Source organism: Taudactylus pleione, unplaced genomic scaffold, assembly GCF_031769625.1.
Source record: "Taudactylus pleione unplaced genomic scaffold, aTauple2 ptg000230l, whole genome shotgun sequence".
Classification (NCBI taxonomy): domain Eukaryota; kingdom Metazoa; phylum Chordata; class Amphibia; order Anura; family Myobatrachidae; genus Taudactylus; species Taudactylus pleione.
In genome coordinates this window covers 704824-723617 of record NW_028284632.1, presented here as the reverse complement: position 1 = coordinate 723617, position 18794 = coordinate 704824, and the positions used below count along the sequence as shown (strand labels likewise).

The following is an 18794-nucleotide window of genomic DNA, read 5'->3' as shown; positions in this document are numbered from 1 at the left end:
TCAGCGCTGAAACACGTGTTAAGTGGCATCCAAAGGATATGAGGGGGATCTGTGTATGGTGTAAAGCTCACGGCATGTATCTGTGCAGCCTATTACCAGTTTATCCAAGTTCTGCTACTTAATAAACCCCTTTAGTAAAACATTACATAAGCAATTACATGTTCGCTCATAGAAATCCCTGTGGAACAAGGCTTTTTTTTTTTTCTTAATGAAACTACAACGCAATTTTTGTTATTGTAAAATAAAAGGGACTGTGAAATCAAACAGGGAGCACGACAAAGCAACAGCAGGTATCCATCTGAACTGAGCCACTACAGATGGTTATGGAATAGCACTTCACTCGGCAAGAAGTTCTGGATAAAAGGCTTGGTGGGGTTCTGTGGGGATAGTAAATGTTCAAAGTAGTATGTAATAGTTTTTTGGACAAAGTATGGAGCTTGCTTCACAATAAGGGCCCCAGAGTTTCTTTCTGAAAATGTTTTCGTTTCTTTATAAATTCCTATTCGGTATAGATAGATGGCAAAGCAGTGGGCAGTGTCCCTTTGTTGCTGTAAAGACCCTCCCAATGATGATGAGCAGGGGCACAGGGCTCTCAGGTCAGGGACAGGTGGCGGTGATTGGAAACTGTTACTGTGTCACAATTATAGTCTGTATGTTAGGATTTAAATTCTTGTATATAAGGAGAACATAAGAACATGAAGCATATATGGCTGTAAACACTCAGTGCCTCACTCAATGGAAAATACAAAATGGGGAGGGTGAAACAGACAGAGGGAGAGAGATGGTAAGAGAGCACGGACATGAGTAATGGAGACTGGGGAAGCTGGAGAAACAAGGGACAAATTGCTAGTAATAAATGTAACTGTACAATACATTTACTGAAGAGTAGTTTAGTTTGGTTAATATAAGAGGTGTTTCAGTGAATAGTGGACCATGCTGACCATTGGGAATGGAGTTGGTAGGTATGACAGAGCATGTTCAGGCTGTTTTTAATGGCGATTTTCACTAATTTCAGTGGATTAGTAGGCTTAATTCTCAGGAATATTCGGTTTAGTACACAAAATGGCTGCCACCACTGTGTGCAATTCCCGGGAATATGAGAACATAGCATTCATCACTGGCGCTGCCTTGACTTCATTCCCTCTTACCCTCCCTGCTTATTCATTGCTGTTTCCATTTTCCATCTCTCTCCTTCCCCTTCTATCTTTTTCTGATTCTCTGACTTGTTCATCCCTTTTTACTCCTCCCTCTTCCTCATGCTGTCGCCCCTCCCGTCACTCTTTTGCTCCTCTTTTTTACTCTGTCTTGTCCCTCTGTCTGGAACATATGTTACCTTCCTCCTTCTTGGGTCAGCTTCCAGTCTTCTTCTTCTTATTCAATGGCCATCGGTCATGGGTTTGAGGAGTTTTTTTTTTTTTTAATTATTGTTATTTAAGTCAGGAGTCTAGTCAGAGTACATGTGAGCACTTTAGGTTGAATGTGCATGCGCCGATGTGCTGACAATTTTGAGCAACAGTCAGTTTTATTATACTGATATACTGAGGACCATGTAGAAGACCAATGAATGTATGAAATGTAAATAAACCTTTATCACCAATAAATACATTTATAATAGACTTGAAATTAAAAACAGGGACACCTCTTTGACCAATAATATGGGACTAAAAGGATGAACTGCCAAGTTATTTAAGATGGGTCCCCTTTGCCTTCTATTTGTAAATATATGCAGTGTCGTAATGGGGCCCACTGGGGAATACAATGGTATGGGGCCATGCTTAAGGGGTGTGGTCAGACACAAGAGGGGATATGGCCAGCCACCACAGAGAAACCTGGTCAACCTCTAAAGAGGACATAGTCAGCCTACCAAGAACAGGGCCCCTTTATAAAGGAGGGGATAAGGGTGTGTAGCACTGCTCACTTTGATCGGCAGGACAGATAATTGTTATGTTTTTTTCCATAGAAATGAACTAAGCACTGACCACTAGTAGGACAACAATGTACAATTAGAGTGCACGGTCTGGAACTTGACCCTTAGAAGATGGGGTGGGGCCCTCGGGCAGTGGGGCTCACTGGGAAGTCTGACCATGACCCTGTGTGTAAAGCCAATTATTATACAAGCTGATGATCTGGTATAATTTAATACAATGTATCAAAAGCGGCACTCCTCTAATGTGCAAAAATAATGAATAGCTACAGTCCGGTGTGCTCCAAGCTATACACGCAGTTCGTGTTGCTTCATACAATAGATTCCATACCGACAGCACTCAGGAATAATAAAACACACAACGAGGTATAGTCCAACATTTCAATGCTCTATTCATGCAGTTTCGTCAGGATGCAAGTGTTTTCTATTTTATTAATGTATGTTTGGAGACAGGGCCTTTAGATCGGTCGCTCACACTCAAAGTGAGATCTCATCTATAATTCCTGCTACTAATACCGCTTCCTATATAACCAAATACTCTATTGGCTTTGCCCACTGCTCTCTCTACTTCATCTGAACCTACAACTCCATGGTCTCTTTCCTAGGTTGTTGCGGATGTTACATCATCATTCATTCTGTAATCTGCTTTCACATTTGAGTTCCCCACATGCATTATTTTATATTTTGATGTTATCTTTTTTTTTTTACAGCTTCTAAGGCATCAACTGTTATACATTCTTATATCATCTATCCTACCTCTTGCAAACCACCAGCTATGTTTTTATGACACCCGTGACTGTGTTTATGTGTGTACACCCACTGAGCTGTACAGAACATTACACTTATCTATGAAAGGAGGCCTGTCACTTCTGACACTGCCCCAGAGTGATACAAGGTAGAGAAGCTCTGCAGCTAATTTAAAAATGGACATTTGCAGCAAGGGGATATGAGAGTTAACAAGCTGATTGATAGGTATGTAACTGAAATTTAGATACAGGTTGAGTCTCCCATATCCAAAATGCTTGGGACCAGGGGTATTTAGGATAACGGAATATTCCGTATTTTGGAATAATTGCATACCATAATGAAATATCTTGGAAATAGGACCCAAATATACACACAGAATGCATTTATAGGTTATATACACCTTATATAGGCAGCCTGCAGGTAATTTTATACAATATTTTCAATAATTTTGTGGCTCAGACAAAGCTTGTGTACAGAAATGAAATTAATTTATGTTTCATATACACCTTATACACACATCCTGAAGGTAATTTTATACAATATTTTTAATAATTTGTGCCTTAGACAAAGTCTGTGTACATTGAACCATCAAAAATCAAAGGTTTCATTATCTCAGTCATGCCAAAAAAATTCTGTATTTCGGAATATTTGGATATGGGAGACTCAACCTGTATATTACTTCCATATTACTATAGTTATTAGTGTCCATTCTAGCACACTGCCTCTGCTTTCCTGCCTGGGGTGGTGTTCTCTGCTCTGGTGCTTCTAGCACATGCAGCGGATGCAACACAATTTTGAGATACAGACTAGTGTGTGCAAGAAGCACCAGAGTAGAGTGTGACACCCCAGGCAGGAAACTGCAGGGTGCTAAAATGAACACTAGTTATTTTGGATTGACCTGCTCTTAATGAGTGGAAATTAGCACTATAGTATTTTTCATTGTCATACTATGTAATGATGTAGAGCAGCAAGCAACTGTAAACTTTACAAATAAAAACTCACGAGTGGACGTCCACATTAGGTGAAAGGGAAGAACCTAGATGTAGCCCTTATCACCTTTCTAGAATGAGTGGCCTGCTCAGGTTTACCTCGCTCTGTTGGCCTCTCTGGTCATGTCCCAGGCCCATGTGATGAAGTTCTGACTCAGGTATGAGACGATGGATTCTGCACAAAGCATCTGGGAGCAGAAGACGTTGGTGAGGACACTCTCGTCGTGGTGGAGGTAGATGGCAAGGAGTTTTCTCTGCAAGACACGCGGAAAGGGTTCACTTTAATCAGGAGCACTTTACCTGTTGCATGTGCAATTACAGCCAACAAATCAACTGCACGTAGAAAACGTTCACATGAAATCTCCAATTCTTTTAATGCTAAAGAAAATCCCATTCATCATTTCCAAGCAAGTGGCAGCGCAGCTGTGTAGAGTGATCAATAAATGACCACCAATATCGAAGGACAAATTGGGAATTCTCTAAAGCTCTACTGGGCAACGATTGCACTGCAATATATACCTAACTGACATCTTGCTGCAAGTCTATGGGGCCGATTGAAATATCTGAGAGGTGGCTCGCTCCGCAAGTAAATGCAGGTGTATGCCGCACTTACGGTAGTGCTGAACTCGGGTCTTTTTGTTGGCAGCCCCATAAAACCACGTACATAAAAAAAAATGCCAATCCGGAGCGAGATCGGCGGGTTCAGCTGCTTTGCTGGCGTTTCTATGCTGTTGGACCAGCAACTTGACCTCTTTGCGGCTAATTGAATCGACCCCTATTTATTTTACGTTGTGAAGTGCAGCCCCCCCCCATGTAGTGTCATATAAATAAATGTATACATACATCCAGCTGATAGTATGCCAAACTGAACGAAACAGATCTCAAAGGCCCCAATGTTTCCAGTACTAATCAGCCTGGACACATGGTCAAGTCTGACCTCACTGTTTTTCACTTATTATTTAGGGTGATCGATTGAGGGTCACGTAATAATGAAGTTGTTCGCGCAAAGTGATGCCAAGCTCATAAAGGTCACTGTCAGAGCATGAGTACACAAATACCTGTCACTGTTCTTTTCCCCAAAGACAGGAGAAACAAAAAAAAACAAAAAACACATCACTACTTTACATAGTATACAGAAGTGTCCAATGGTTCTCTGTTGCTACCAACTAGGCAAAGGAATTACTGATGATCTGTATTTAATTTAGGCAAAATCCTAAAGATCAGGAGACGTCTAGATCATCCGCTCTGCATTTCAAAGAGCAACTTCCATGCAATATCCTAAGTTACTGTGCTAGAATCTGTCCCATTCTAAGGAGAGCAGGGTAAGGCGCTGTTTACACAGTGATTAGGCCTTTAGAAATAAGCTCCTAACTCCTGCAGAGAGAGCCCAACAAATATTCATCTGGACTAATTCACAAAGCTGGGGAATATTAAACACCCATGCTGGGAGGACAGGCGAAGGCAGGCTGGTGGGGAAGACAGAAACTCCTTGAAAACCCCTTGTACAGCCTTCATTATTTTCCCCTGCAAGGAAATCTTAGGAAAGTGTTTAGTTAGAGAAAACCCACATTGACCTTGCTGTAAACCCTTTAATCTGTCCTTTGTCACAGTCCCGCTTTGTGGCCAGAGGGGCTGGCATTTTTACCACTCTTCCCCACCCCCCATTTGCTCTTTATGGACAGAAAAAATACAAAAACAGAATAAAGTATAAAAAGTGAACGAAACCTGCAGAAAAATAAAACATGAGACACAGGCACACATTGAGGTTGTATACAGTAAAAGAAATTCAGATAATATATTTTTATGAAACTTCTTACTGATCTATAACGTTCCTATAGCATCACCATATTACACAGTGCTTTATAGAGAATATTTAATCATTTACATCAGTTTGGCATTTACAATATAAATTCCTCACCATACACATAATTGTTACTTGTCAGCAGTCAATTAACCTACCAGTATGTGTTTGGAGTATGGGTGGAAACAGAAGCCCCCAGAAGGAACCCACACAAACACGGGAACACCACACAAACTATGTAACTATGACTGTAGAGACAAAGGCAATATCATGCATCTGCACTGAACAGCTTTCTCCACGTGTCAGATTCCAAGCTCAAAGCAAAACAGGAATATACAGAGGAAATTACTTCCACTGACACCTTCAATGAAGTGTAATATTTATCCTCAACAACAATTTTCTGTGTAACGCACACATCTTACAGAGCTAGTTACAGATATTTCAGTCATTTAGTGTTCCCGCTAGGCTGTTTTAGTGGGGCGCTGCGCCCTGCCCAATTTTAAAAGGGCAAAACACAGGCTGCCCTAAGACTTCCTCACCCGCGGCCTGCAGTGTCCCACCGGCGGGAAAAGATTGCCACGGCATCTATTCACTGTGAGGGGAGAACTTGGGGGAAGCCCAGCGGCTCCGTAAGTGCTGGGCACTCCCCCAAGTGTGACAATTTATTTATTTTATTTTTTAATATATATTCCCTATCACATGGACATAGATATGCACTAGGGGTTCATTGTGTGTCAGATGCCAACCAACCTACCAGTATGTTTTTGGATTGGGGGGCAGGGGGGGGGGGGGGGGCAGGAGTGGTGATAGAGCCACCAAACATGGGGAGAACACACAAAACCCAACATACTCTAAATAGGGCCCTGGTTGGAATTGAATTCATGACTGCAGTGCTGTGAGGAAGCAATGCTAACCACTGTGCTGTCATCTTCTGTCTATAACATACAGTCAGAGAAGAAAAACCTTTATAAAGTCCACCTTTTGGTAATGGGGATTTATAAGAAAAGGTACCTTCCATTCACTTACTGAACTGTTGTGATAGTCAACAAGGCAATACGATCAATGTAGGGACATCCAGCCTGACTGTCCCCATAAATGTAATGTGTGCTGTACATAACGAATGCTGGGGATCCCAGGAGAGGGTCCATAGTGTACGGCTAATCAGATATTGTATACCATAACTAATCAATATCTGAAACAAACCAGTACTTCGTATTATGGCAAGCATTTACAGGTCAATTACATACCGGCTGCCTTTGCTTGCGCTGTACTTCCAGTACAAGGAAAATTTTGAAAGAGCTGGTAATCAGCAAGTGTGCTGGGCACCATCAATCACTTATAAGCAATGGCTGTCACTCCAGTTACACCAGCTAGTCCACTTACAGCCCGGCTCAGTTACAGGGAGATAGGACTATTCACAACATATTACATCCAATTACCAGGGCCATTGGTTTGCCTGTCTCCTGTACACATAACATGGTATACTTCATATAGAACGGCAGCCTACAGCTATAAATGTGTGTTCTACAACACTCAAACATACATTATTGGAGGTGTGCATGGATCACCGAGGTACAGAACAATTAAATCAGATGGCACACCACAGCACTAATTACATACTGTGTACCAAGGCAAGTCAGGCACTCTGCACATAGGCCCTCATTCAGAGCCGTATGCTCTGAGCAGAGCGCACGCTCTGAATGAGGGCCGCCCTCCATAATTCTGGAGCGTCCTCCTGGACGCTCGTATAGCTGTGGGTCACCACCCACAGCCTATACGAGCGTGCAGTTTGATGGCCGCGATGGTCGTGACCATCGAAACTGCGAGCCGGAGCCTGCCGTTGAGGTTTTCAACCGCAAGGCCCGGAGTGATTTTGGCTCTATCAGAGCCAAAATCACTCCCACTGACATCACTAGTGATGTCAGTGGGCCGGCTTCTGATGGTAGGCGTTCCCTTGGGAAAGCCCCCGTCAGGGAGGCACACCAAAGGGGGCGTGCTGTAAATCAACATCGACAGCACGCCCCCTTTGATCAGACACAACGAGCGAAGGACTTTCCTTCGCTCGTCGCGCAGTGCACAACATCGACCCACTTGCGAGCGGACAGCCGCTTGCGAGTGGGTCTGAATCAGACCCATAGTTCACTGTATGTAAGAGGGCATAGTCAATTTGGTGTGGACGCGCCTTTTCTGCTATGCCCAGTACTGGATCGAAAAAGAAAAAAAAGTGATTGAATTCATTCTCTATGAATGATGCAAGACCTATAGGGTGTATAGCCAATTCGCACCATCTTGTTCAGTAGGAACCAGCTGAAATTACGCTCACCAGCAGAGGCACATTCATCGTTTGGATAAACATTTGGCTAACGGTGGTTAACGCGTTTCATTAACATTGCAGTATCTCTAGCAAATACAATACTGACTTTACCACCTTTCATATTGAAATCTTTGGTAAAACTACTTGTGCACAGGGCAAAGTAGATCATATTTTTTTGTGCTGCTGGTGAATTTCCAAGAGTAATGATGGTCTAAAATAAATTTAAGCAGACTGTAATTTATTGGTTTCCAACAACACAGTTGCAGCTTCATTTTCCTTTTGCATCAGAGCCTCCTTCGATTAGCAGCTCGAGAGGAACTCGCTCTGGGTATCGCCTGTGATCAACGGTTCCCAAAATCTAACAATCTGGAGAACATTAAATGTGCCATGGTAGAAGGATGCCAACACAGCTGATTTGTTATAGCTGGCATGGATCACCTCACTTTGGGGAGATGTATTAGGGATCCAAAATCTTGAAATAATTTCTTAAACTGCCCACACAGGGGAATCGGTATGATTAGCCCGACAAGGATGAAAATCCCAATCATCCCCAGGTAAGTATTCACTAACCTATTCTACCCCCTAACCCTCCCTTAGGGGTGCCTAACCCTAACCTTCCCTCCCAGTGCCTAACCCTTATACCCACTCTAAGTGCCTAAACCTAACCCCCACTTCCCCACAGCCTAAACCTCCGGGGAGGTGCCTAACCCTAAGTTCCCCCCCCCGGGGGTGCCTAACCCTCCCTCCCCCTAGCCTAACCCTAACCTCCCGGGGAGGATGCCTAACCCTAAATCCCCCCCTGGGAACCTTAAACCTAAACCGCGGCTGTCCACGCTCGGCATCACTTCGATTGGGACGCTGGGCGCCGGTCTCCCTGCGTCAGTAAAATGACAGGTGTCTAGATTTAGACTCCTGTCATTTAACCCTCGCCAGGATTAAGCAGTCGGGAAGCTGGCTGTCGGGATTAGGTCCGCCGGCTTCCTGACTGCATACCCACACAGGCTGTATCTAAACCAAACTGACCAAAATATTGTACCGTATGGTTACTGGAGAGATTAAACTGCTCTACTGCTGGATCAGGTTTTATGGAGCCAGTAGATAAATTAGTGTAACCATGACCCCACCAATGCCACGTGGGATGTTCACGAAGGGCAGGAACCATTGCAAGCCAACATCCGAGAACATGAAAAAGTGGCTAATTACTAATTACAGTTTAGCAGTTTGTTTAAATGGGAAAATCCCGTTTTGCAGGAGCCATAACAACCATCTTCTCAGATATTGGCTTTTAATGAAAAAAATACATTGACTTAAAATATATATATATTTTTTTTAAAGTAAAAGATATTGGCCATCATAAAGTTAAATAGAGTTATGACCTTGCCTTCTACTCAGCAGCTATAATGTCCTTTAGGATGAGATCTGAACAGTCTTACTAACACACGCTTACCTCATAAAAAGCTCACACGTGAAGATGTGGATAGGAATAACTCAACGTGCGCTAAGGACTCTTCGGCTGCAAAGTGGCCCCCAGTGAGCTGTTCTTGGAGGGGATTTCATTAAATCGGGGCAGTGTGTGATATCGTGAGAAACACGTTATCAAATGGAGTGTTTTACTTAGTGATTAAGCAGATACCAGTTCACGAAATTCTCCAAATCCCCCCTAATCCAGGCACTCCAATAAACATTTAATGAGCAGAGCAGTTCAAAAAGGCTGGCGGGGGATTTAAACCTTCAATCTTGTTTTTATTGACTGTGGAAACTCAATTTCCAACGACAATTCATCTGCTCTCTGCCGATTCTCCAGAATTTCATATTAAACGTTAGATAGGGAAGTGAGAAATTACATGGAAAGAAATAATAGACCTTAAGACACAAAAACACCTACTGTGGGATAACTAAGGGCTGCAGAGCCACACAGAGACTGCAACCTCCAGCAGCTTCATAGCCCAAGGTGACTGCAGTATAATTACTAACTATGAGAGTGTAACATAGATATACAATTAAGAGCGTCCGGCACTCCAAACAGATCACCTTGATCCGATGCCCACACGGTAAGGAGTACTATATAGCTGGATGTTGTGGCACTCAGGATGCAGTATAAATCACACAAGCACAGATGGTGTGATCAACGTTTCAGTATTGCAATTGTCTTATCCTGTCTATATTAGAGGTCGATGGAACAGCTCAATCTCACACTATTTTTTAACAAACTAGCAGTGGAAAGTGCAAATACTCTTCATGCAGGAACACTTATATTTTGTATGAGATAATCAATAAGTGTGGATTGTCCGTGCACAAATCATTTTGCAACAAGTTAAACAAATGACAGTGGGTCTGATTCAGCTGCGTATGCAATTGCTATTTCGTACGGAACGCAGCACGCAAAAATGTGCTGTTTGCCAAAGCGCAGCCAGCATAGGGACGCACAATGCCGCTTTCTCATATCTGTCCACCCTCAGCGTATACATCGGTACCATCGAGGCACATCGGCCCGTCGCGCAGCATTTACAGCAGGTCTAACCAGCCGCAGAAACTGCAATACTCGCTGCAGGCGGTACTCAAGCTGCATATGCAAACGCAGCGGGCAATTTATGCAGCTCATGCAACGACGTTCAAACGGACAGGCACGCCGGCTTTTTTCTGACTACTCTTTCGCCACCCCCAAACACTGACAGCCTGTCTCTCACTTTGCAATGGATTCCTTTGTGCGTTCGTAATAGCAATGTGATTGCTGCTCAGGTGCAGAGCGGCGTGTACGCATGTGCAATGGCAAACAAATCGCTCGACTGCGTTCGCAGTTGCTATTGTGTACGCTGTTGTATCAGGCCCAGTGTCTTCTAAGGGTCATATTGCGATCCCACTTCTGCGAATAATCCCACATCTTTCCATTTTATGGTATACTGTACGTTTCTTTTATGGTGTCTCTGTACTTTGCCCTCTGACACTCTATAGACTGTCATAACGGCTGCTTACACCTCGACATCGCTGATCTTCTGTGACCCAGAGAGGTGCTGTATGTGGTATGCCAGAAAACATTGCCCAATAGAAATGGGTGTATGCAAATCATTAAATGGTTTTAGAAGATGTGGGCGTGGCCTAACTTTAATTTTCATGTTGTACGATGTTTGCTACTGGGGTGTGTATCACATTGATTTCAGTGTCTGCCAGCATGTTCTGCTTTGTGACATCCAGGAACTAGGACGAGGAGCACAGCCACTGCCCAATTATGCACATGATCTTTCCATGTCTTCACCAATTCTTTTACGGTGGGTGGCCCCATCTCCAGGAGGGTAATAGAGTGTATTCAATGTGAAGATTCCCTTTAAAATGACATTTCTCCCTGCCGTTAGCCAAGATGAGAGACAGAATGGCAGCGTGCCCAGTGTGTTAAACATCATTTACGGGGGGCACCATCATTTTAGCCAGCTCACTACCAGTAAGAAGCCCTGGTACACTGTATACGATGTTGACCAACACTGTAGAAACTGCTTTTCCAGCACCAACTTTCTTCCTATACGTCATTCACTTCATGTACTTCTTACTGGTCGGAGAGAAGATGGCAGGGGAGAGATCGCGCTGCCCACGTAAGTGGTTTAGTCTAATACACTGATTACAACGTGGTTTTGCACCTGGGCAAACACAGGTGAAATTTTCTAAGTAATCTTTATAAGTTAAAAAAAAGACATCAATAACCCCTACAGTTCAGGAATAGGCAAAAGAACCAGTACTAATATTAACATAAAGGTCTTGCTTTACAATGATAAACATTAAAATAACTATTACTTACTTCTCTCGCTTTCCCGTAAAATGCCTCCTGGAACGAAGCCTCCAGCGATCCAATGAAGAACACAGGATGGCACTCGCCATATCTGGGGAGGAACAAATGGTTAGGTCCAAAATATTTGTTCTATCATTCTAAATTCCGGTGACTTGATTCATTATGAATTGAGTAAGCTGGGCAGTACATCCTCACAGCAGAGACTCTTTCAATCACTAGATATATCCTGCACTGCTGGCGATTCTAATGTGTGTACTGTTAAGTGTATAACACTGCTGCAAACAGACTTACTCATCCACATCGGTGGCTTCAAATGCGCTACAGAGTTTTGTCGATTGGTCCCGGAGTTATTCAATTGTAGTTCGACTACAATCACTTAAGTCAGAGAATGCCGGTTCTTGTGACTAAAGTCGGGTGTTTAGTCGCAAGAACCGGCATTTTCCGACTAAAGTGCCGGCCGTGAGGCTGTTAGCGCCGCGCTAAGCTGGAAAACAGCCTCGCGGCCGGCACTTTAGTCGGATTAATCATTTAGCCCATCTAACAGCACGCTGAATCGAAGAGCTCCGGGAGCTCCCACTCAGCGATAACAGCAGCGCTCTGAATTGAATCGCCCTCATTGTTTCAGAAAAAGTATCAAGAAGTTGTATCTGAATTTGGACAGTATCTCGTCATGAAACATGCTCACAGCATCAATCTGCCCAAATGCTGTATGTGTTAAGTGATTTAAAAAGCTTCGCCCAGCGCAATTGGCGATCCGGCATTTTCTGCACAGATAAACGGCTAGCTAGCAATTAAGTTTTACTTTCGTATTTGCAGCACCTACGAGCATAACAAAACATTAATTCATGCTCAATGTTTTAAAATGAAAACAATCACCGTGTACAGCATTTTCAAGGTGTAGGAGATGCTCTTTTAAAAACATTAAACAAAAAAAACCAAACAAACCAAAAAAAAGGTTTAAAAAATACATATATATATATATATATATATATATATATATATATATATAAAAAAAAAAAGTACCTGGAGGAAAATTCCGCTGTAAACTGTAGCAAAGCATCGGCTTCATTATCCGCGTTTTCAGGCACTGCGAACAAAGAACAGATTTCTAAGCGGAGAGGAAACTGTGGAAACAATGAGAGGCTTAGCCATACCGGTTACATAAATTACTGCATAAGAGCCCAGGCACAGAAGGAAAATATCTCAGATTATTTACATGATAGAAAACGTTTTATTTTAAGTCTCTTTACATTTAGATCTGTCAACATATTATGAAGTTGTCAAAGCTTATCTGCTGAAGTTACATTTTAAATTATTCATATGAAATTCAGTGGAGCCGTGCCGATCATTACCCAAATTCACATGAAACATGGTACAATGCTTAATTGGTATTAACGTTTAACGGCTTAGACATATCTTGTCGGTATGCTCAGGGAAAGGAGTGCCACCATTTTGAACTGTGAAGATGTATCAAAGTACAAATTATTATGCAACTTTAAAACTAACAATAAAGGGATTTTACAAATGCAAATATCATTGTTTCATAATGTGATCTAAGGTTTGCGCAAAGTCGCATCCATTGTGTGGCGGTTTTAAAAGACCCAAAATGCAGGAGTGGCGAGTTTAGACCTAACCGCATGTGGTCTGTTGCAAGGGGCTCGTCTGCAAACAAATCATCATGTAAAAACTGCTTGCACCTGATGTTTAACAAATATGTATGGTTTTGGAGGCATATCATTGTGCATACCATTTGCTTGGAGCATGGTTGATGAGGATAACTGCTAGTAATACATAGGATTTGTGATAAGATTTTTGTGTTTTTAGTAAATTAGCCTCCTCTGTATACCCTCTATACTAAAATATGATTTTTTTGCCGACTCTCCCCGAAGAACTTTCCCATTAAACAATTAGCGAGTTTCTTACTCATCGGAGACTTTCGGAGAGCCGAAGAGGAGGCCATTCCGAAGATCTCTCCATCATCCACACCAAATTCTGTAGCGTCTTCAAAGTCGTCTCCATCACTGTCACTGATCATGTGAATATCTGTACACTGTTAGGGAACACGGAAGTTACAGTTACCATATTAAATATATGGGGGTTGCTTCAAACGGGAACAAATGCTATCTAATGCAAAAAGAGTGGTGCATGCTAGCAGCAATGTTTATTTTATTTACCGATAGTGCACCCCCATGTGCCCCCTCCCCAGTATAGCCCCAAAGTTCACCACTTCCTGTATTTGTAATATAAATCAATATATCATTGGACCATGGACAATATGAAAAGGTGCTGGGACCTCTGTGTCCACTTCACAAAACCCGTCCTGTCTGCTACAACCCCTGCACTTTTTATTCTCACTGCAAAATAATCCAACTATTGCATTTTCCTACAGATGCAACAGCCGACTGTACTAGTGCTTATAAATGTGCCTAACATTTCACATGCACAAACAGTTATCATTGCATATATATATATATATATATATATATATATATATATATATATATTATATATAATATAAATATATATATAAAATGCAGGTTAAAACCTGCCTGCAAAACTGTAAACAAGGTTATCACCTTGTGTAAAACTTTTGCAGGCGGATTTCAACCCGCAATTTAAAAAAAAAAAAAATCATCAGAAAAACCCTCTACATGGGGTTCTTGCAGAAGTCAAGCTGTGCTCATATAACTAGTTATTTCATTTTTTCAACCAGAAAGAGGAAGAACCTATGTCCTTGGCGAAAAGGCGATGAATATTAGGAAATGGAGGCTGCTAAGAAAGTGAATACGTTTTACCAATAAACTATATAACAGCCAGTTATACGCACTAATATACAGGCTGCTACCCAAACTCGCAGTGCTACTGCCACAGGAGAGAGTGAAAGAATTACTGTGATCATTTCAGTTGAAATAAATATTATATATATATTTATTTTTCTTTTACATAGCTTTACAAATGATAGCACTAAAAGCACAATAATAGGTTTCACGGGTTAAATATTTAAAAACAAATACAGGGCTTATATTTCATCTTGCTTCACAGCGTCTTAGGCTAATGTGTGACTGAATGAATAATGTTCACTGTGACAATGCTAATTCCTATTTAAGTAGAGAAGAATGCCAAGTAATAGGATAAAAATTACAGTGCTCATTTACAAAACAGAAATAATCTGCAGATAGACTCGCCAGGTTATTTCCTGTTGTTTACAAAAGATAACACAACGGGAGAAATGTTATTCAAGCCAGAATGAATCTAAAGCGCCTTGAAGTAAATGGATGGTCAGATCACTCCTTTGTAAGGCGAGTAAGTGCACAGCAGTGTAAGGTGAGTAAGTGAACTTTGTAAGATGAGTAAGTGAACTTTGTAAGGCGAGTAAGTGAACAGCAGTGTAAGACAAGCAAATGCACAGCAGTGTAAGGCGAGTAAGTGCACAGCAGTGTAAGGCGAGTAAGTGCACAGCAGTGTAAGGCGAGTAAGTGCACAGCAGTGTAAGGCGAGTAAGTGCACAGCAGTGTAAGGCGAGTAAGTGCACAGCAGTGTAAGGCGAGTAAATGAACTTTGTAAGGCAAGTAAATGCACAGCAGTGTAAGACAAGTAAGTGCACAGCAGTGTAAGGCGAGTAAGTGCACAGCAGTGTAAGGCGAGTAAGTGCACAGCAGTGTAAGGCAAGTAAGTGCACAGCAGTGTAAGGCAAGTTAGTGCACAGCAGTGTAAGGCAAGTTAGTGCACAGCAGTGTAAGGCAAGTTAGTGCACAGCAGTGTAAGGCAAGTTAGTGCACAGCAGTGTAAGGCAAGTTAGTGCACAGCAGTGTAAGGCAAGTTAGTGCACAGCAGTGTAAGGCAAGTTAGTGCACAGCAGTGTAAGGCAAGTAAGTGCACAGCAGTGTAAGGCAAGTAAGTGCACAGCAGTGTAAGGCAAGTAAGTGCACAGCAGTGTAAGGCGAGTAAATGAACTTTGTAAGGCGAATAAATGCACAGCAGTGTAAGACAAGTAAGTGCACAGCAGTGTACGGCGAGTAAGTGCACAGCAGTGTAAGGCGAGTAAGTGCACAGCAGTGTGCGTGAATCACGCTTCAACTCTGCTACATAAAGTTATACAGAAATAAAATGTGTATAGGGGCCTATCCATTAGCAGATCTTTTCCAAAAGATGAAAGACAAAAGATTATCCCTTGAAAATTCTTGGGGCTGCAGTGACAGATATCTTTCATGTACATGACAGATTTTTGCAAACGACGAACGGTATTTTGCAGGACATCATTCAGGGAGTGGAATATTTTTAATGTTTCTATTAATTTTCATTAAAAATATCGTTCGTCGTTTACCGCAACAGATATTTCTAATATCTGTCAGCGATAAACGATAATTGACCAACATGTTGGAGAGACAAAAGACAAAATTTGTCGGCCGCGGGAGTGCGCATTTTCATCGTTCAGAGCCTATCCATTAGCAGATAGTTTGAACAACTGAACGATAAATCGTTCATCGTTCAAATTTATCTGCTAATGGATAGGCCCCAGAGTGTTTGGCACAAATTTTCAGTTTATAATTAGAGAATAAAAATATAAATATCTATTTACGCACACATACATATAGTGTATATACATATAGTGCAAGCAGTGAAACTGATGTAGATCTCCAAAAGTGCCTAAGAAGGCAATATAAAGAGAGAAATAATTCTAGTTCACGTAAACAAATTCAAAAACTGCAACAGTGCATAAAGTGCCAAAAACAAAATGCTAATACCAAATGCTATGAAAAAAAAAATGGGGCGGGTTCCCTGAATATTCATCTCAAAAATATTTCCAAAGATTAGACCCTTTCACACCCAGGAGGCTACTAAAACCCTCATACACTCACTGGTCATCTCCAGATTGGACTACTGTAACCTCGTCCTATCTGGCCTCCCCAACTCCCATCTCCCTCCTCAATGCTGCTGCTCGACTCCTCTTCCTCTCAAAACGCTCTACATCTGCCTCCCCTCACCTTCAAGCCCTCCACTGGCTCCTCTTCCCTTTTAGAACCCAATTCAAGGTTCTCACACTCGCTTACAAAGCCCTCACCCATTCCTCTCCCATTTACATCTCTGACCTCATCTTCCTTCACTTTCCTGTCCGCCCTCTTCAAACGCCACCTCTCATGCCAACTGATTACTTCCTCCCACTCTCGCTTCCAAGATTTTGCCCATGCTGCTCCCCACCTTTGGAACTCTTTTCCTCTCCCCATCAGACTCTCCACCTCTTTACAACCCTTCAAACAGGGTCTCAAGACCCACTACTTCATCAAAGCCTTCCAGCTCTCATCCTAACCCACTGCTACATGCTCCTTCCTCCCTATCTACCCCATCTGTGTCACACCTGTTTGTCTGCCCCTCCCCTTTAGAATGTAAGCTCTTCTGAGCAAGGCCCTCTCCCCTCTTGTGCTTCTCCTTACTTTACTTTCATCTACTTCTTACCCCCCACCAGAGCACCTAACACTTGGTTACTTACGCTCTGTTGCATATCCAGGTGTTATGGTCACATTTGTAGCAATGTATATTATCCATGTCCTTGTCCTGTATTGTATTGTACTGTAAGTCGCTTGTCAAATTATTTGCTTATGTACTTTGTAAGGCACTGTGGAACACTTGTGGCGCCATATAATTAAAGGATAATAATAATAGCCAAGCCACATCGTAACCACACAATGATAAATCAATTAAGAAAGGATGAAAGCTAAATATAGATTTATAAAAAAAGATAGACACAAAAAGAGCACCCATTTATTGCTGACATATGACATAAAACAGGCACAAATTCATTATCATCAAACAGAAAACAATTCCATAACATAATAAATGTGGATAAATAGATAAGAGTTTAGATCTAGTGAGCTTATCTGATTCAGAGTAAAACAAGTTCACGAAGGCAAGAATATAGAGCACCCAACGCGTTTCATCTGAGTTGCAGACTTCAAGGGGATGTAAAGTCTGAAGACACTAAACAGGGAATTTAATTATACCTCTACAATGCTCACTGCAAGTGTTCATGCTGAATACTGCAGGCAGCAACAAGATCACCCTCAATGTGACATCTTGAGTATCTGATGTGGCAGAGCCACCGTAAGATTGATTTAAGGGCCGATGTGTTCAGGTGTTTTGACTGTGGTATTACCTCTTCTGACTGTTCCCTGGTTTGAACAGGGGACGTTCTTCTGGCCACTGTTAGCCGGTGACATGGGAAGTTGAGTCCTGAAGATGCAAGCGTCATCTAAGTTATAGTAAAAATAAGAATATAAGGAATGTTAGACTGACCAATCATCACACTGCAGAAAAGAAAGTTTAACGGTTATTATAGACATTAATGCACACAACATTCATATGACAGATTATTATCTGAAAAGACAAATATCATTGAATGTAGCTGTCCATCCATTAATCAGGTACAACACCCTGCATTATAGCAACCTCAGCTAGTACCGGACGTTGGAAGTTGTATGTGAGCAACACTTGGGCCCGAGGCACAAGTGGGGTTCCAGGATCATGTTTTGAAGCCTACAAACTATAAAATAAGCAATATACTGGGAGTTCTAGAGTAATGGCACTTCTTCCACCATAATGAAAAAAGAAACACTAAGGAGGAATATTAACTAAAGTGTGGGTTTTTAGAAATGGAAATGTTGCCCATAGCAACCAATCAGATTCTATTTTACATTTATCTAGCACCTTCTAAATGATAATTGCTAGAATCTAATTGGTTGCGATGGGTAACAATCCTATAAAACTTTTTTTGTGGGTCATTCCATGAAATAGAAGAAACAATACATGAAATTTAATTTCCACATAATTTATGCTGCTAAAAGATTGTATTATATTGTGTGATTGTCACAATGACTTCAGATGATTTAGTTAGTGTTGGTGACTAATTTTATGTTGAATATGATGAAAAGAGTTACCCAGATAAGATCAAGGACATAAGAGATGGTGAATACTTAGTGAGTACAATGGAGTAAGCTGGCTGCAACTGGAAATGGCCATCACCACCAGATGATATATTGTATACATCTTTACAGTTCATCAGGAAGATAAACAGGCCTACACTGATTAATTCACATGGATTGTACAGGTTTGAGTAATTTGTATCAGAGCCCTTTGACTAGGGATAGAAATGTAACGTGAGTCACATTTGTATGTAACATGAGTCACATGTTAAAATTGATTTTAAGTATAGTTAGGTTAACATTCAGTTTTTTTGTTTGTGTATC

At 41.7% G+C, this 18794-nt stretch overlaps 1 protein-coding gene across 2 annotated transcripts in view; it reads right to left on the bottom strand.

Annotated features, from left to right (window-relative positions):
- FAF1 (Fas associated factor 1) overlaps positions 1–18794 on the bottom strand; it is a 305642-nt gene that overhangs the window by 60586 nt on the left and 226262 nt on the right. The window contains exons 9-13 of one of the 2 annotated variants that reach the window (XM_088479291.1): positions 17705–17800; positions 13477–13603; positions 12577–12640; positions 11563–11644; positions 3760–3914 (exon numbers count right to left, since the gene is read on the bottom strand). In XM_088479291.1, coding sequence (XP_088335417.1) covers positions 3760–3914; positions 11563–11644; positions 12577–12640; positions 13477–13603; positions 17705–17800 — 524 coding nt within the window. The remainder of the gene's footprint in view (positions 1–3759; positions 3915–11562; positions 11645–12576; positions 12641–13476; positions 13604–17704; positions 17801–18794) is intronic. The other variant, XM_088479292.1, reaches the window with a different exon arrangement.